At 39.4% G+C, this 20,425-nt stretch overlaps 1 protein-coding gene across 3 annotated transcripts in view; it reads left to right on the forward strand.

Moving 5' to 3' along the window:
• Positions 1–20,425, forward strand: part of LOC149309707 (oxysterol-binding protein-related protein 10-like) — an 80,887-nt gene that overhangs the window by 53,306 nt on the left and 7,156 nt on the right. For 2 of the 3 annotated variants that reach the window (XR_016281929.1, XM_089532888.1), the window contains exons 7-11: positions 5,587–5,733; positions 11,784–12,249; positions 15,801–15,987; positions 16,772–16,954; positions 19,622–19,775. Coding sequence is in view for 2 of the 3 variants with exons in the window: in XM_089532888.1 (XP_089389014.1) it covers positions 5,587–5,733; positions 11,784–12,249; positions 15,801–15,987; positions 16,772–16,954; positions 19,622–19,775 (1,137 nt within the window). In the remaining variant the exon portion in view is untranslated. Of the gene's footprint in view, positions 1–5,586; positions 5,734–11,783; positions 12,250–15,800; positions 15,988–16,771; positions 16,955–19,621; positions 19,776–20,425 lie in introns of those variants that run through there. The other variant, XM_089532889.1, reaches the window with a different exon arrangement.

The raw sequence follows: 20,425 nt of genomic DNA on the forward strand, positions 1-20,425 counted from the left end.
GTATGGGTCTGTGGCTGTGCAGAGCTCACCAGTGTATTTTCTAGAGCTGAGTAACATGACAGGAAATACCCATATCTCACCACCTGCTGGGCATGCTCAAGCCTGCCAAGTTACCTTCTCCTCAGTTTCTTTCCGTCCACAAACAGAACATAGGCCTGGAACAGATGGGCCTTTGCAGCACCCTCGTCACGTGCGAGGATTGCCAGGTGGGAGGAGCGCCCACACGCGCGTCAACCCTTGCATGTCATGGATGTGCTGCAGCTGCAGCACGCCCACCAAGTGGGGTGTGTAAAGACAATGTCGCAACTGTGCCGCTTCCAAACGGGGCGGTGCAGCTGTGACATCATTGTGCTGTCCTGGCACTTTGTGGCATTGCAGCACTGCACAATTTGGTTGCTGTGGCACTCCTGCAGAGCAAAGAGAGGCGCTGGGGAGGCGCCTCTTTCTGGCACTCTGTACCGCGCCTGTCGCTTCAGACTGCGTAGCTGTTCTCTCTTACAAGTTGTATTTCTTTATTATTTCTTATTCTCTGGTCTCCCCCCCCCCATTAATAATGATAATGATGATGTTTTGTGAGGCCCACCACTCACCCTTATGGGCTATTATCATTATTAATGTGTTTATGGCTTCAACCTCCTTGTTCAAACACTGTTCCTCTTGCAGTCGGACAGTGTCTCTTTCCCACACGCTTTCCAAGTGTCTTTTGTTTAGGCGAGTGGTGTCCCTTATATAAAATAGCAAAATCAAGGTTTGCTTTTTGAAATTAATGCACACCCAAAGATTTTCAAGCCGTGAACAGTTGAATCTGTAGATAAGGAATCCATCAATATGGAGGGCCAACTCCCAACTCCAACAATTGAAAGTATAGCTGATTATACTTCCTGTTTTTTTCTTCTCTTTTGGCCACACTTGGTTTGCAATTTGTTGTAAGAACATGGAAAAGTGGTCTTTATATTAATTTTGGAAGGTTTTAAATATTATAATGAAATAGTGAATTACTAAATTATTATGTAGTAGCATATTCACAGAATTAATGTTTTAATCTGTGACATAGAGAAAACAATTCTTGAAATTGGTTTAGGACTGTTTTCAGGCTGTGGCCTTAACACCTGTTTATGGGGAAGTTGTCATGTTGAACTGAATGGAGCATTTGAGGAGATATGGATAGGATCGTGCTAACAGTGTTTAATGTTTTAGTCTAATAGTATTTTGACGAACTGTCTTTTTCTTTTTTGGGACAGTAACATGCAGTTATTGACCGTGTACTTTGACAAGTCAATAGGTCATATTATCTCATTGTTACTGAGGAGCAAGGATAGACTGCATTAGGGCTGTCGATTTTTTCCCTATAGAACATAACAGTAAATTGATCAGTCTTTTCCTGGAGTGTCCTCTGGAAAGGGTGACATTCTACTGATGACCATGTTTTTTGTGCACGCTAGTGCAGCATTTGCTGTATTTATCCTGAGCTGTTCATTGGAAGACGTCATCAGTAACTAATCCAGCTTATGCTGATGCATCAAACTTCATTTAATGGCTGTGCAACCAAATTTCTGAAATCTGGTGGTAAATAAGCAATTTTGTTTTTGCTCTTGATGGCTTGATTGTATGGTGTGCTTAGTTTTTTTGTTTTTTGTATATTGCTTTTGTATCCTAGGATGACTGTTTGGTTGGAAATACTTTTAACAACAATAACAATATTAAACACACACACACACACACACACACACACTTTCATGTATCAGTTTTGCTTTCAAGGTCATTATACATAGATATATAATATTATTTTGGGTCCAGATTTTGGCATATGCCACCATACTGGTAAAAGTAGAATCCTCTACCTCCCCCCATTCATAGCAGCACCTTCAGATCCCTGAAATTTTTTAATAAGTGTTTTCCTGATTGGGTTATGCTGAGGAGCTGTCCAAATCAAGTTGAAGTAAACAGAGTCATTTCAGACACAAAATACAGATCTCTGATCTTACCTGTGACAGAAGTGTCAAATACTCACTACACTACACTGAAGCAGTGGGACAATTTACTTGTGACTCACTTCAGTAAATTCAGCTTGGATCCAATCCTAATCTCTGTTTATTGAGAGGTTTCTTAAAAAAGGAAGAGATGGTTAAAATCCTAACACTACCAATATATGCCAACAAATACGGAAAACAAAATGGTGGCCAACGGACTGGAAATGATCAATATACACCCACAAAAAAGGAGACACAAAACACTGCAGCAGCTATAGGACCATAGTATTAGTTCTCATGGAAGCAAAATGATGCTCAAAATTCTGTAATTTCTCATGCAGAGAGAAATTCCAGAGGTACTAGGGACCATATTGCAAATATAGGATGGCTAATGGAGTGCACCAAGGAATTCTGAGGAGGGAGGGAATAAAATCATCATTATAGCAAAGCATTATCTGCTATAATCAGCAGATTATAGCAAAGCCTTTGACAGCATTGATCGTGAAAATCTATGGATAATTCTTAAAGACATGGGAGTGTGTGATGCCGCAAAGGGTGGTGTGGTCACTGCCTCCAGGCTCTTTTCCCTGAACCTGTTCACTGGCTGTTCTCCTGCCACCATGGCTCTACCCTTAAGCCCAGTTGGAGGAAGCAAAGGGTTGGCTGGAGGCAGAAACCAGAAGGGAGGAAGAGAGGGGGGGAAGGCACACCCCTGGAACACATATCTCTCAGTGGAGGGAGATAGAGGAGAATGGAGGAACAGCAGAGGAGGAGGAGGAGGAGGAAGCCTGTTTCTGGGATGCAGAGACAGAAAGTCAGGGCCTGAAGGGGGCAGGAAGGAGAGTGGGGAGATACAAAGGGGCATGGAGAAAGGAAGGAGGGATGATGGAAGATGGAGTAGTCCAAGAACAGGGCAGAAGGGGTGGTATGGGAGGAGTAGGTCCAGATGGTCAGGATTAGGAAAGAGGTGAGGCTCCAGGTAGTGGGCTTGAGAGGCATGTTTTGAGGATGAGGGAGAAGGGAATTTCCCTGTCCTCAGTACTGAGCTTGAGGGAAGGGGTATCCAAGTAAGACAAGGTGGCCTGTGATCCCTGGGACCCCAGGGAAAAGATAGCAGGTGGAGGGGAAAATTTGAGTGGGAGGATATGAAGAAGCCACCCAGATGTTCTGAGGCTATGCTTGGGGTTGAGAACCCTGTTACACTCCACCTGTGTCCAGAAGGGCAAGGCTGCGGGTAGTTGGGGTTCCTTCATGATTTATTGGTGGCTAAGCTTGTTAAATAAGATGGGAATGAAGTGTAAGTTTCCTCAGTTGGGTTGGTGTCAACCCCTTTTTCTTAATAAAACCGTATAAAATCACTGAAAACCAACCGGTGACTTCAAGACACAGACACACAATGTATGAAATGGTTCTCCTAGTATACATCTTGCCTGTTTTGTTAAAAGGCAGCCTTGACCACCCCCACTGTTAGCATGTCAGATTCGATGAAGATAAAGCTGTGCATATATGTTTCTGTAAACATGTTGTAGTTACTACTCATTTGGTTCTGAAGGCCTCTAGTAAAATAACTATTTCTGATAACCCAGGCATTTGAGGCCTGGGGTCCAGGGAGATAAGACATCTGGAATTGTAAAAGCCCTCCATAGTTGGGAGAAGGTTTTTGAACATGTGATAGCGAGGCCTTTTCTTCTTCTTCAGTGCTGAACAAGCTGCTTTTTCCAATGCTAACTCATGTACACCATGTTGGAGGGTGGGGGTAGAAGCAGACAAGCAGCAGCAGCAACATCTCTCCAGTTGCAAACGATTTGTAGTTAAGCTCACTGATCCAGTCCCATGTGACTAGAAATGTAGGCAGCAGATTCATGCTGATCTGACATCATGCTTTTCAAATTCACTGGAAATTAAAAAGGAGGTGGGGGGAGAGCAGGGAGGAAAGGTTCTCTTGACTCTTCCTGGTACTACTAATGCCTAGCTCCAGCTCATTTGCTGCTTGCTATTAAAGGAGCTTGCAGCAGCAGCAGCAAACAGTAGTGCTGTTACGTAGTTCAGGATACTCAATGAGGTCGAGCTGGATGATAAGCAAGCCTGCCATAGAAGCATCGCCTGTAAGTTCCGGATCCCCTCCTGATAAGTTCATGTTTGTTTCTTCATTTTCTCCCCTCTCCCCCCCTTTTTAAATTAAACTCTTTACAGAGTATCATTGGAGTTCTTATGTGTCAGTGAAATGGAAGCAGAGGTCCAAGAGTATGTTGTTCTCTGTATTGTATGATGGGGAAGTGGTGGTGTTTACCCTTTCAGCCACTACATCAAACTGGCATGATGTAAATAATGGAGAGTTATATAGGCAGTCTGGTGGCTTAGTAATTATTTTTCCCATGGTGTATGATAAAGCTAGAGAAAACAATATTTGATGTTTGGTATATATAAAGGATGCTTAAGGTAGTGCTGTATTTTAGAAGGTATCTTGATTATAGGGTTATAGATGAACACATTACTCTGTATAAATTCAGTATGCTTTTATAATAACGCCAAACTGTGGAGACTATAGATACAATAGCCCTCCAGGTTTTGGATCTATTAGGAAACCCTTTGGAAAAATATAAATCCAAATTCCTTGTTGAAATAGAATAATCATGAAATATTTCCGTCCCCCCGTTCTGCTTCCCTTCAACACACAAAGTTACTTTATAGCCACTTTATAACTTCAACTACTTTGATTCATTTCACAAGATCATTTATTACTTTGAAACTATTGCTGTCTTTTTATCACATGAAATAAAAGTGAAAGAAATTTGCCATGATGATTAGTTTATACCTGTGCAGTAATATGGCCTCATAAAATGCAAGGGGTCAGACTGTACTACTTTCAGGAGCAAGTCCAACCTGTGCACTTCTCAAAAAGCTGACAGACTCCCCCAGCCCAAATACCATGTCTTGATTCCTTTATATGATGATTCTGGTAATCAGGCTTGAATTCCAAACTTACCAAACAAAGTCCAAATATTTTTACATGAAAGGATTGAGATTTCATTGTACCTTGATGTTGTGTTATCTTTGCCCCCTTTAAAAATAAGTATAGGTTTTCATATCTGAAATACTAGCTTGCATGCCTGAAAGCTGAACAGATGTGCAATGTTGTCATTATCTTTAAGATAAATAATAACCTTGTTCTGGGACTAGGTAAATTCTTAAGATAGTTTTCATTTTTACAGCAAATACTACTATAGTATCTTAAGTATCTGTTTTCCCCAACAATTCCCACCAAGATTATTTTATTTTCTCATTATATCAAGAGAAAAACAACATCAAGTATCTAAAGTATATATATTTTTGAGTGATGGGAATGTCATTTTAGAGGTATGAGAGTGATTAAAGGAAGTGCTCAGATTTATTCTGATCTTTCTTTATTTTGCCTGTTCAAGTTCTCAACGCTGCTGAAATCATTACTGTTTGTACCCTACTAATGATTAGTGTGATGCGTTAGCAATGAGTGTTTAGAAATAACCGTCCCAGTGTTTTTAGAGAACTCTCGAATTAAGCGTACATGAACCTGTGCCATATTGTTCCTTGTTTATCCAGGTGGTCATACTGATTATGTATTCATGTTTTTTTTAAGCATTCATCTCGTGAATTGGTCTTGGTTGAAGATGAGGTGACAGACACTGAAGATAATGAAGAGGATGATTTAGGAGTCAGGGATGATCAGCGTAGTATAATTCTTCACCTTATTTCACAACTCAAACTTGGAATGGACCTAACAAAGGTATGTGACACCACTTCCTCTCTCTGAAATAAATCCAACAGCTTTGTTTAAAAATCACTTGCTATTGAATTAGCTTCCTCATTTGTCTTTAGTACCAGTCTCATCCCAGGCTCTGTTGTGATGGTCCTCATTGCTAATTTCCATATGTAAAAAGACAATCTAATGTCCTAAACAGGAAATACGTTGTTTTCTGTAGCAGTCTTTCAGGTGTAAGCTTACTCATACATCCACCATTGGCACTGTTTCCTAGAAGTGACACCCCTGGAACCAAGAACTGACTTTCTGATGTATTCAGGAAATTATTGTCGGAATCCAACAAATGGTTCCTCTACAAAGCCATAGGTAATGGCTGCCGCCTCCTCCTCCTTTTCTTTCAGTATTGCCAGAAGTGCTGATATACTACTCTGGCTTCTTGCCAGTGAGAACACTCTTAATTTGAAGAACAAGGGAAATTCATTGAGAAATTTACATTAAAGTGTAAATATAAATTCTCCTCTCATAAAAATAGGGATTTTCATAGCAAAAGTCTGTGGGGAAACTAGGGACAAGCAAGATTTATTAGCTTTTTAAAATCCTTTGATGGTTCCCTGGTTAACATTTCCCCAGATCCTGAACATGTTTATTAAGCAGCTGCAATCACAGACACTGATGTATGTCTCTAGGTCTCTAAGGATTTGAGGATGGTTGCTTTCTCCTATAATACACACACCACAAATCTGGCTGTAACATGTAAAGCACAACTGAACAGAACATTTAAACATGCAAATAGAGACAGAGAGGTGAAATCCATAGGCAAGTCACAGTCGTTAATACAGTGAACCCTTGATATTTGCTGGGGTTTGGTCCCAGGACCCCCATGGATACAAAAATCTGTGGAGTCCCATTATCTACAATGGTGTAGTAAAATAGTGTTCCTTATATAAAATGGCAAAATCAAGGTTTGTTTTTTTGGAACTTTTTGGAGAGGTGTGGGGTGGGGGATATTTCCAAGCTGTAGATGGTTGAATCTGTGGGTGCAGAATCCATGGATACAGAGCACCGACTGTAAGTATGTTTATTAGGAGATAGAATTTTAAACATTCTTTTTATTTCTATATAATGTTATTTTGGGATCAAGTGTATATTTGAGAAACAAGGCTTCAGAAGAGTGAAAATGTATTTCCAATGGCATACTCAAGGCTCAGGAGGCAGATGTTAAGCCTCCATATTTTCAAGCATGGGTTGGCAACATTGATAGCCGGAGGTTTCAGTGGATGGTGACCTTAAAAGAACTATCTAAAGTGCTGACCCATATCCTCAGAGTAGATTCAGCATCTTGGATAGATCCGTTAATGTTTTGACTAAAACCCAGAATGTTTTCACAGCTCACTAGTCATTGTTGGTTGGCAAATAAGCATGTAAAAACAAGAAGTTATCCTGGGATAACAAGTTCCCCAAAAGAAAGCTTAAGCTAAATATATATCCCCTTATAAACTTAGTGTCCCCTTTCAATAGAGTAAAAAACAAATCTCTATGATTAGGGAAATGTTTTAATCCATCTTGTGAGACAAACCATTCTACATCTTGAATGAAAGCTGGATGGGAAAGTTGTTTGAAGGCAAAGCTTTCATTTCTCAGGCTCATTATTGTTGGTTTAAATAAAGAATTCTTTAAGTTGTAACATAGATTTTTTTCCTATTTCTGAAATTCCTTCATGTCCTGTGTGAAGAGATCCACCAAATGCCAAGTAGGATTAGTAGTGGGAGAAACTGACTTTGATGAAAGTGTGCAAGCAAGTCAAGGCTCTGTTCTTCCTCATAACTAGCTAGCAAATATCAGAAGCCTTGTCTGGAACAACCTTCCTTTTGAGTCATCCCTGCATCTCCATGCTGAAAGGGAAAGGGCACGAGGCAGGAATGACCAATCTCAATTATTGGCTGTTTCCTAGCTAAATTATTTTCATGAATGACTCTTCATATGATAGTTTAGAAATAAAAAAAATCTTCTCTTTGGAATCCATTCTTTCAAGTTTGCTTTTAAAATGGGCTTTTCAAAAGGCACAATACTCCAAATGTAACTAATATACGGATGATTGTACTGTGTGAAAAATGTTGTTCATGACAGTGGGTATAATGAATAGAGAGCAGTGAGGTTAGTATTTAGTGTGTGAGACACACAGTAGGAGTACTGCAAAATAGGTCTCCTACTGGGCTGTTATTTTAAGCCTGTGTCATTTCCCTGAACACAGGAAGGTCAGAAAACCATTGATTTTGATTGGTGTAGTAAATTCATACACCAGTGTTTAGAGTCCGTTCCTGAATAATGCATGAAAAGAAAATGATTTCTAGTCCTGACCTTGTAGAATGAGAGAAACAGAAAGGACTGTTTAAAGGCATTGCTGAAATATGTATTTTACCCAGAAATTAACTGTAGCAGTCGTGCTGGAATAAAAAACCTATTAAAATGTTATTTGCATCTTAGACAACATTGTGGAGAGTTTTTCAGAGTGTTTATGGTATTGGAATGAGGCTGCCAGTTTTAAACTCTCATGTACATCTTTAACTAAAGTAACTTAGAAATCCTTTCTTTTATTACAGCAGGGGATGCGGATTTAGCGTTCAGATTTTATGTTTACAAGATCTAAAGCTAAATATCATGTTCTTTATACATATGTACTTGGATCAGTTTGGATTTATTTTATATCTTTCACTAACCATTCCAGAAGTATTTAGAGATACAGTGCAAGAAGTCAAGGACCGGTCTTGCCCCTGCATTCAGTTGGCACAATCTGTTGAACTCACTGTTGGAAATCCCAAATGCTGAAGCTTATCTTGTTCTTACAGAGAGCTGACTTTTTGATATAGCTTCTTCCTCAAAGAGAATTGTGGGACCTTTGGTGATGCTGAAAATGTCCTTTTCTTTTTTCATATAGTTGATTGTTCAGTGGTTTGTGTTCTGAACATTGATTGTCATGAAGGATGGAGAAGCTACTAATTGCAATGGATACATACCTCCTCCAGTGCCAGAAATGGTGTGCCTTTTTATGTCAGGCGGTGGGGAGTATGATTACTAGGAGGCCATTGTATTCATGCTCTCTTTCTGGGTTTCCTGTAGATGCATGCATGACCACTGTAGGAAAACCAGAGTGGACTAGTGAGGACATTGGTCTGATCCTGAAAGGCTTATATATCCTTATACTCTCCTTTCAGATGGTGAGGTTGCACATCAGATCAAGCCTATTAAAAATCACAGCTTGATTAAGAGGGACTGGTTTGTAACAGAGTTCTCATTGGACATCTGTTTACCCTGCATGGAGTTGAGCTGCAACAAAGGACAACATAAGGAATGTCCCCGTAAAACATGTTAATGTCTATGTTCCTTTCCCATCTCCGTATTTAATTCAAGGTTCTATTGCAAGCTAGATGGCTTGAGTAGTTTTTTTCAGCCACTAGCCAGGGGAGAAGAACTTTTTTGCTGCAAGAGGAGCTCAAGCTTCTCTTGTTGTCAGGTGTGCCCTCCTTCTGTGTACCAACCACCATCTTGTACTTTAACTGAAATCTATCCTGAAATCGTAGAGCAGGTTTTATGTATTATAGTCCACCTCCCAAGCTCTGTAATAGATTCATAGGGCAGACTCTTACATGTTTACTCAGACATAAACGCCTATATTGAGTGGGTCTTATTTTCTAGTAAGTATGTTTAGGGTTTGTAATAATTTGTTTTAAATTTAGAATGAATTGGGTGGGGCAGGTTAGCATTATTCCAGTTCTTGTCAGTTCAGCTTGTGTTTATTACTAAGTCCATTCTGTCCTATTTCCACATTAATATGTGATTTTTAAAAAATGGTATAAAAGTTTTAGTTAAATACATAACAATTACTTCATCTCAAAGCAAATATTTCTAAATGTATGTTTAAACCAAGAATTGCACTTCAAAATTGGGAGATATGTGGAATTCAAAGGATAGTTGTGTTCTGATCTAGCATCAAAATTTGCAGAGACTGAATTTCTAAATCATTCTTGCCACTTTTTTTTTAATAAAATGAGCATTGCTTTCCTTTTGAAAAAGCAATTACATTTGAAAGATGAAAGTAGTAGCATTTGTGATGTTCTGACTTATTCTTATTTTATCCATAAAAGCATAAAGTACTGTGAAGTGTACCTTGCTGCTGTTATCAGAGATGTAACGTTTGGCTATTACAGAAGAGGGATAATCTTTATCATTTGTTGCTTGCATCTAATCTCCTTTTTATGAAATCCAACTGCTCATATCAGCTCTCTCAGGGCCTTTTTCTTATTACACTTGAAATTGAAACTTGCATACAGAATTGGTCAGAGAGCAATCCTGAAGAAAGTGTAATGGCTTTTTTCTCTCTTAAAGACTTGCTCATTATGTAAGCGCATATGCTGTGCCAAATGTAGCATCTCACCCTCTGTGCTGTCCTGTTGTGTAAATGCAGATTTCTTACTGATCTCTTGGTAATGGCATTATGTCATGGGAGGGGGGTTAGCCCTCCTGATGGTGTTGGACTACAGCTCCCATCAGCCCCAACCAGTGGGAGCTTGTTTTCAAAAGTGAGTTTTGCTGCTCATGCAATTAATTAATTAATATCCTGCCCACTGTCTATGGACATCTCAGGGAGGCATACAGTAAAATCAGTCTTAACCTTTTAAAACAATAAGAATAATTTAAAGACCAAAAGCACACTGAGTGGTTTAGAACAAGACAGATTAAAAGCAAATAGTTTAAAACTAGTCACATCATGTGGAAATTTGTATGCGTGCAATCATGCTCTGAAAGCTTTAGAAAACATCCATGTTTTTACTTGACACCAGAATGAAAGCAGTAGTTGTCTCAGTCAGGCCTCTGTGGCACAAATATCCATTTATTCAGCCTCTCCCCTCACCCACAAAACCTTCTACAGGGTTCAAAAAGGGAAGCCAAAGCTAATAATTTGGGGAGCTGGAAAGCTTAGTGAATGTGTTCCTGAGCTTCACTGGCTGACAAAACACCCAGAATGGGCAAAATGCTGGTTTGGATAAGAAGACTAAAAAAGGAGGCTAACTGAAGCAGCCCTGGAGCTGCTTAGAGACCAGAAAAGACAACACTGGTGTGTTTTTATGGGGTGGAGGAGAAGGAGAGTAGCAGTAGAGATGACACCGGGGCAATGAGGAACAGTGTGGGGCTGAAGGGAACAGCTAGGAGACTGAGAGCAACTGCCAAGCAGCTTGGAGGCCATATAAGAATTGCTGGCGGGGACAAAGTTTTTGAATTTTTGATTGAGATAATTTGGGCTATTATACTTTTGGAATGCTCTAGATTTAGGCTATGATATATCTGAAACATTCACTAAAACTTTTCTAAGTGCCTTGAATGTAAATGGATAAGGCCCACGACATTGGAGAAGGCAACCTGTGCATGAGGGTAGGGTGGGGTGGGCTAAATAGCCCAAGACTGATGGGTAGAGAGAGGCCCCAGTCACTTTCATGGATGGTTTGGAGAGGAATATGGGCTACACCAATATGAACCACATGCTCTTAAGCATGACCGAAGCACAAATGGAGAGTGGTGGAAAATGGATGTGATAATCTGTGCTCTCATGACTGTTAGAATCAGTTTAATTTAAGTGCAATTGTGGGCATTACTTCAATTACTCTTGAGTTAACATGTGGTAATAGTGCTAGGGTGCAGAAAGAGATTTCTTTGTTTCCTTTCCAGCCTGCCAGCTGTCAAAGTTGGCAGATTTCTAGCCAGAACTCAATTAACTTGAGCCCAAATGATGTGCCACTTTGGTAAACAATGAGTACTGTCAGTGAACAATTGGCTCACTTAGTAGCTAAGTAGAAGAGGACAATGAGAAAACCCAGGCAGCTTGAATAGCAGCAGCTTGTTACTTGCAAGGCCATTGAGGACTCTGGAGAAATAGAGAGTAGCATGTACAGTTGACCAAAGCAGAGAGTGTTGCCATCATTCGTTATTAACACTTTGTATCATGATTTCCAGAAGTGCTAGTGAATTTTTAAAAATTGTGTCTTTCTCTTTCTCTCTTCAAAAAATTGCCTTTGATATAGGTAGTCCTTCCAACCTTTATTTTGGAGAAGAGGTCCCTGCTGGAGATGTACGCCAACTTTTTGGCCCATCCAGACCTGCTTTTGTCAGTTTCATCTGCAGCAACTCCGGAGGAGAGAATAATTTCCTTTGTGGAGTATTACTTAACAGCTTTTCACGAAGGCAGGAAAGGAGCTGTAGCCAAGAAGCCATATAACCCAATTATTGGGGAAACTTTTCATTGCTCTTGGGATGTGCCTAAAGACAGGGTGCAAGCATTCAGAACTACCAGTGCCTCTGCAAGTCTTAAGGGCCCAGCTTCATCTGAATGCTACAAACTGAGGTTTGTAGCTGAACAAGTATCCCATCACCCGCCTATATCTTGCTTTTACTGCGAGTGCAAAGAGAAGAAGATGTGTGCAAATGTTCACGTATGGACTAAAAGCAAGTTCATGGGGATGTCAATAGGTGTTTCTATGGTAGGTGAAGGTAAGACATGGCACAAAGATAAGATATTATGTAGCATGCTTGCTTATCAAACAGAAATCTTGGAGAGAAGGACTTAAAAAAAATCACACACACCCAACAGAGAAACTATACTGGGGCAGCAATGAAGTGCCTGATATATTTTTCATCCTCCAGACACTAAAACACACAAACAAAAATGCTCATAATTATATAAAAGATTAAGGGAAAACAAACAAACAATAAAGTGCTTGGTGAAAAAGTTGAAATTGTGCTGGTTGCTTAGCAGTGGTTTCCAGTTTGTAGTGTTGTTATATTAATATCACCATTCTGCATTCCGTAGTTAAGAGGCAGTTGCCTAAATCGATGTTCTCTGTGCTAATTTTTATTTGCATTTTAGTAAGTACATGTTTGGCATGCATTCAGAATAACAGTTTACCAATGAAAATGTAATAGGAAAACAAAATAAACCATAAGAAACAAATACAAATGTTTCTACAAAACCACTGTAATATTTAAAATACAGATATTTACAGAAGGCTTGTTCTTTTAAAATGTGCAGATAATTGAGTTTGCTGGTTTTCTTTAAATGGTTATTCTTTGACTTTTAATAGATGGTATTTTGTATTATGCTGTGGAACTGCACAGTACACTGTCCCATGTACATTTTGTGTGTACATTTCACGATTGTACACAAGGAGAAATGAAAAGTGGTGGGTGACAAGTCAAACATAGCTTTATTTGCTGCTAAAACCCATGCCTGGTTTAAACAATTGGATTCCAAAGAAAAACAAGTTGATTATTAAAATATCCCTCCTTTCTGCTAAAAATGCCATCCACAATAATGATCAATGATGCTATTCAAATAAAACTAGAAATGCAAATAAAAATAGGTTACCATTAAGGTCTATCAAAGAAATAACAAAACTCACCCAGTAAATGTCTGTAGTTCAGTAGCTGATCAGTTGCCAAAAGCCCACCTATTAGAAAGGTTTTTGCCTGTTGATTGAAGGAAAACAGGGAGAGGGCCAGCTTAGTCTCTGTTGGAAGGAAGTTCCTTAGCCTGGAGACAGTCACTGAGAGGACCCTCCCTATCAGACATTCTGTTGATGACAGCAGGGCAAGGATCCTCTGAGAATATTTAAACCCAGACTGCCTTCTGTGGAAACAAATGGTCTTGTCACATGTTGGCCTAAGACATAGGCCCAAATTCATAGATCATAACCAGCACTTTGCATGGAAACACACTGGTAGCCACAGGAACTGCCATAACATTTGAGTCACGTTGTAGGCTGGCATGGTGAACATATGACCCTAAATATTGTCCCACAGTTCTGATAATCTCGTAATATTGGCTAACCTGGCTAGAGCTGATGGAGGTTGCAGCCCAGCAAAATGTCGAGAGCCACATGTTCCTGGCCTCTGCTGTAAGTTTCCTGTTGAGTTGTTGATGTTGGTTCTAGTCCAGTTTGTCATGTGCTTTACTCTGTTTATTGGACTGAAACAGTTAAGGAGTCTAGGTATGGGCTGATATGCAACAGATACTCATCCAGAGGGCATACAGTGGGGCCTTGTTATCCATGGGCTTGCCATCCGCGGATTTAAGCATCTGTGGATGCCAAGCCCCGTTGTCTCCAATGGCGGTACATGCATGTGGCTGCCCTAGTGAGTGTGTGCACATTGCATTGCAATTGGGAACAATGGCACTTGAGGTCTCATGTTTCTTGGTATCCATTGGGGGCTTTGGAATGGATGCCCTGCAAATCCCAAAGTCCATTTTGCCCAAAGGAGAAGAATACTAACTAGATGCTACATGAAGCTTAAATTATTAGCATTTTAGTGCCAGAATTCTTCAGTCTTGCCCTGAAAGTAGGGTTGCCAGGTGAAGGGGCAGGGCTTTAATGGTTGTGTAGAAGCAGGAATTTCAGCAGATGTTGCTTGTCACCTGCTGAAATTCTCTTTGCCACACAACCATTTAATGGATGAGAACTCTGTCCCTTACTTCTACCTGGAGGATTTCCATCAGATGGGAGATGACTTTTATGCTAGGAATAGTGTCTGGCTCTGCAGTTTGAAGCCATCTCTGTTTTCTTCTCTGGGGAATATGAAAGAAGTCTTGGTGGTTAGGTTTGTATGTGTGAAAGGTACTTACATAGTCTTCCACACCTCTTCCCAAGATTCCTTTCTTGCATCTCATTCTCTTCCTGTTTTATTATCTTCTTGTTTTTCTAACTACCTCTAACTTAGTGCTAGTATCTTTTAGGGGTGATTCCAATAACTTCATCTTTTAGATCTCCAGTAGTCCGCGTGATATGTTCTGTGTTTAGATATTCATGTAAATTAGAAGGGTAAACCAAATGCTTTTTAGAGTTGCTAATCATGGGCAATCATGTGAGAACAGAACTGTGTCACAAGATTGGCTGTGGATGTGGTTTTATTTTTATTATTCAGTTATTTTTGTTCTGCAAATCAATGTAGCTGCTGTTTGTTGTTGTAACATGACTGAATCCTGGCCTAATGGTCCCCTTGTGATTTGAACACAATTCTGTGCTTTTCATCATCTCTACAAAATCAAAGGCGTTGTTAATCCTGATTCCTTGGCTTTTGAATAAAACATCATTACAGAGATCATGGCATTTATGTATTTCATCAATGTGATCTGAGGAGGGTGTGCCACTCAGAGTATGGGAAGAAAACAGTGGCCTTGGACTTAAATTTTGTTATACAGTATTTAGAATAGACTTATTGAAATAAGTGAGAATCAAAGTACTCATAGTAAATAAGTCCCATCAGTGTTAGTGGGCCATATATTAGCATGACCAAGCCAAGATCCAACCCAAGGTTTAGATTATGTGTCTGTATAACGTAATGGTGGGAATCATGTCACCTTCCAAATGTTGTTGGAGAGCAGCTTTCCATATATTACGTAGGCTAGGGCTGCTTGAATTTGAAGTTCAGTGTCTGTAAAACTACATGATTACCACCGCTGATAAGAATTTGCTTGTTTCATATAAGCTGTAGAATTTGATTCATTACCTGAATCATAGGATTCCATCATCTGTACAGAACAATCTGTCCCAGGTTGCATTAAAAATATAAACCATACTGTTAGTTCTATGTAACACTAATGTATATGTAGCTCTAAGTAGCTCATACTGTTAGTTCTATGTAACTGTTAAGGTGTAAGAATCTATTTGCTGACTACTAAATGAAGAAAGCATTGTTATGTATTAACAGTTACTACAAGTGGTATGAACTTGGCCTGTTAGGCATTGTTTATGTAGCCTAGGTGGTATATGATTTTTTAAATTTCATCAAATACCAGCAGGAGAGGGGCTTTGACGTTATGCAGTTTTTCTATCCACCAGCCCTTTTCTCTTTGAAGAGTATATAATAGAACTAGTTTCTTGAAACTTGTGAGTTTTCTTTTAACTACAGTTTGGAGGCTGTTTGGAATAATTTTCACAGTGGTTTTCCTTTACCATCCTATAAAATGTGACCTTCCTGCTAGAAAAGTTGATTGGTGAATTCTCGGTGCTAAAAAGGCTTTTCTGTTTGCATCCCACCATCTTTAGGCGTTCTTTATCTCATGGAACATGAGGAGGAGTACGTGTTCACACTGCCATGTGCCTATGCGCGCTCTATACTTACTATTCCATGGGTGGAGCTTGGAGGGAAAGTTAACATTCACTGTGCCAAGACTGGCTACTCAGCTGCTGTCACGTTCCACACCAAACCTTTCTATGGGGGAAAACTGCACAGGTATCATGTTATCATTTCTTTATAATAGTTCTATTAAACTACAAAGTACAGCAACATTAACTAGCAAAATGCTTGCTGTTTGCATTGGTTTGTTGTTTGTGTTTTAATATTATATAATCTATGTTTTGAAAGCATTTGTGCTGTAGACTCTAGTAGCACAGTGTGGAGAGTACATGCTAGTTGAAGTTCCAGAGCTGAGGTGCTGAAGCAGCAATACATTCAAGGCAATGAATTGAATTGGATAGGGTCCTAAATCCATTGCACCGATTTTCATTGGGCATGCTGTCTCATGTGCTGCATGAAGTGAGTAACATTAAGCACAAAAAACTGGGAAGTCATTGCGTTGAAATGAAATGGCATTGTGAAAGCATGGCAGATAGTTGTACATTGGTAAATAAAATCTTTTGAATAAAAATTACACCATCCATTTAAAAACAAATGAACAAAACCACACTTATCTTGGCTAATCTGTGTCTTGCAATATTGACAATTGTGTGTACGGAGGCTTGCTTCTCGTATTTCGTTTTTAATTAAATGTTAGCTTCTGCAAATATAGGAGAAAATTAAACAGCTTTGGCCAGGCTACACTGAACGCACTCCACTCCAGAAATGTATCTCCAAGACTTAACAATCATAATAGCAAATACTTTTGTACAGGAAAATGGTGCTTGAACTTAACTTTCCTTTCTGAATCTCACTATGGTAAAAATATTTACTGTGCCTGGATGTTAGCCCTTGTTGCAATAATCTGTGTATTAATCTCTATTTTTATCACTTGGATTAGGGTTACAGCAGAGGTGAAACATAACCCAACCAATACCATAGTATGTAAGGCACAAGGGGAGTGGAATGGCACACTGGAATTTACGTACAGCAATGGGGAAACCAAAATAATCGACACCACCAAACTACCCATAATTCGCAAGAAGATCAGACCAATAGCAAAACAAGGCCCATTTGAGTCAAGGTGAGATTCTTTTTATGAAACTATCACCATCAGCTGAATGTAAGAGAAGTAATAACTATTGAAAAGATGCTGGATCACATATTCTGGTTTTGAGACTTTAGGTTGAGGTGCATGCACCACGGGACCCCCATTTGCAAACTCCATTGTTAAAGCTCTTATCTACAAACAGCTCCAAAGTAAAATTAGAGCAAATAATAATAATAATAACAAATAAAAATCTCAAACCCTTCTGTAAGAAGGTAGGAAACATAATTGAATGCCATGCAATAAGGAAAAAAAGACCTCTAGTCTATCTCAATATGCATGTATTTGGAATTTCTATGCCACTCTTCAATATGGATATTTTAGTATAATGCATCTTGGTTGGCAACAGCCAAAGAATGATTTGTGAGTTTGTGGATGTTGGAGTTAAGCATAAATCCAACATAACTTTGAAGGAGTAAGTGACAGCTGAATTTCTGTTTTGGTCCCAACACACTTTGGATTACCAATTTAATTTGGATTACAATTTATTATGCAGTCAATTTTCTCCTTGCACATTGGGTGGAACTGGCCTAGAAAATACATTATTTTCATTAGTGGATTAATGTAGTTGGATATAAATTGAAAGAATTAATATAGTCCAGTGTTACAGCTTTAGTATTTTTTTTACTAAATCTACTACTGATCGAAGGAAGGGCGGTATATAAATAAATTTATTATTATTATTATTATTATTATTATTAAAGGTTAATTTTATAAAACGGGGAACCCTTATCTACAGTACAACAGTCATGAAAAACCTGAAAGTTTACAAATCCAAACTGGGTTCAAAACATTTTTCAGTGCATATTTTAAAGACGGAAACTGTTATCTAAAGCTCACTCTTGAGACCAACCTTTTCAACATGGCTTTCTATAAGAAATATTAAAGCATTGAGTAAAATGCTGAACATTAAGGACATGGAGGATTCCTTGGCAGTTCACTATGTGATCAGAGGGGAGAGATTTTTGGAATATGTATCAAAATGGGCTTTGCATAAGATTTTGGAAGTGACTATCCAAACTTTGTAAAGATATTTTTTCAAAATTCACCTTCCGTTGTAATCAGTACTGTATGTGAATGGCAAAATACTCTGTAATTTCAACTATATGAAGAAAGCCAGTAGGATTGGCCCTAGACTAGGTTACTCATGCCTCTGAGCTTGGAAAAGCTATTATTTTGGACAGCACTCTGGCCTTGCCGCTTGGGAGATTGAATCTTGGGGTGTGTAATTCAGAAATTAATTTTTCCAGACTTTTCTCCAGTTCTGTTTCAGTCAGTGGGCCAAGTCACTCATGAATAAAATAGGTCCCACCGGTTCCAGCTAGAACAGGGGTAGGCAACCTGTGGCCTGTGGGCCAGATGCGGCCCGGCAAGGCCTTGGGACCGGCCCCAGCCCAGTCCTGCCACCGATTGCCGCCGGAGCCTTTGGCCTCTCGAGTGAGGGCGTGGGGCCTTTGGCCTATCAGGAGGAGGCGGGCAAGGGGGGCAAGCGGCGGGCAAGGGGGGCAATTGTCTATAGAAGCCTCTGAAACATGCATTTATATTAACATTTTTAAAAAAATCAGCAATTTATTTTGCGTGGTCTCCTTTTTTTTTTAAAGTGCTTTCCATTTGAAAATTTTGTCCTACATTTGTCCCGGTTTATTTATTTAATTTTTTTTAAAATATATATATATATATATATATATTTATTTATTTATTGGCTTCGGCCCCCCAGTTGTCTGAGGGACAGCAACCCGGCCCACGGCTCAAAAAGGCTGCCTACCCCTGAGCTAGAATAAATGCATTTTTGATGGCTTAGTTTACCTATGCATATGATGTCATTCTAAGAATGAAATCTGTTCTGGTTTAAATTTTGGTATGACCCCTGGATAAGTTGAGAGTAAAACTTAGAGGCATATAAGAAAGGACATAAAGGATAAAGCAAAGCACCCCCCAGCATGCGCACACCCCCTGCTTGCAAAACCAGTGCCTTCTTTGAAGTTCTTGGGCAAAGCAAAGGGACACTTACACACTCTCTTCCTGACTGAGCAGCAGCTGTAGAAGTGGGAGGAATGGGGCTGGAGCTTCTATCAAAACCTTTCTTACCATATTGACCCATATATAAGTTGACCCAGGATCCTGGGCCAGTTTTTGGCATATCTTTTTTTACCTATAGACAAATATATATAGTAAATGAATGGCAAAGGAATAAGTAGACAACGAGACAAATTTTGTTAAACTGAACAAAGTTTATTTGGTTTTGGAACAAGAAACAATAGCTTGGTGCAACTGTTTTCTCCATATTGTGAGTTTTATATATCAGTACTTGTTGTTGTATATTTATTTTTGTACTAATTTACGTTTACCTTATTATAGTGTAGTAACATTAAATTATACTTAGCTTAAAATTTTATTGTTAGTAGGAAGTTGCACTGTTTTTTAAAATTAAAATCTGGAATACTTTATGAGCACAGGGCAGTGACTCAGAAGGCCATCCCTCTAATCTTTCAATGATTTTGTTTGCTTAAGGTTCTTCCAGTTCTTTTTAAAATGCATAGCTTTGGCTAAAACAACCTATTTCCTAGTGCAACCCACTTCTTTTCTCTCTATGAACTCTGAACTCTTTCTCCACATTATCGTATGGTCTGATTTGCTACACAGGCATCTCTGGCAACAAGTCACCAATGCTCTGAAGGACGGCAACATTAATTTAGCTACAGACCACAAGTGTTTCCTTGAGGAGAGACAGCGAGCAGAGGAGAGACAGCGAGCCTCTAACAATACACCCTGGAAACCAAAATATTTTATCAAAGAGGTAAGGGGAATCATAGTAAAGAGCAGGTGTGGATTTTCATGTATCACTGTAAACCACTTAAATTGCCTTTAGAATAATTCCAACTTTTTGTATTTTTTTCGTTAAATGTGGATTTATGGTTAAAATGGTACAGTACTATTGCAATTTTTACTATTTTGAGTGAAATGCAGTTTTTAAAAACACCAGAACTATTGCCTATTTTTACAAGCTTCTTTCAGGCGAGTTTGAATAAGGATAAATGCTTATTAAGAGGGAAGGAACAAGATGGGCTACTGATGAACTGTCACCACAATAATGGGTGTTTTAATGTCTTTTTATAGAAGGAGTGATGGGTTTTGCCATTGTCACTTTGGTCTCAAACAGATGGCTCAAAAGGGCTGTCAGGATGATCCAGGGGTGGGGCATGCACATAACACATGCTTCAGGATCGCTTGAGGCTGTGCCAAGGTCGCCAAACACAGCCCAAAACAGGCTGCAAAAGAAGTGGTTTCTTACCACTCCTTTTTGCAGCCTGTTGGAGACCGTGGCAGCGGTTACCCTTGGGACCATGGTGTCCTGGGACAATCAGGGTGGGAGCAGCCTCTGCCCAGTCTGCTTGAACCTTTTGCTACTAGAAAGTTGTAGTAATAAACTTGGAGCAGAATGTGCAT

Source organism: Sceloporus occidentalis, unplaced genomic scaffold (assembly GCF_023333645.1).
Source record: "Sceloporus occidentalis isolate IW3139 unplaced genomic scaffold, rSceOcc1.0.p SCAF_7, whole genome shotgun sequence".
In the NCBI taxonomy this organism is placed as follows: domain Eukaryota; kingdom Metazoa; phylum Chordata; class Lepidosauria; order Squamata; family Phrynosomatidae; genus Sceloporus; species Sceloporus occidentalis.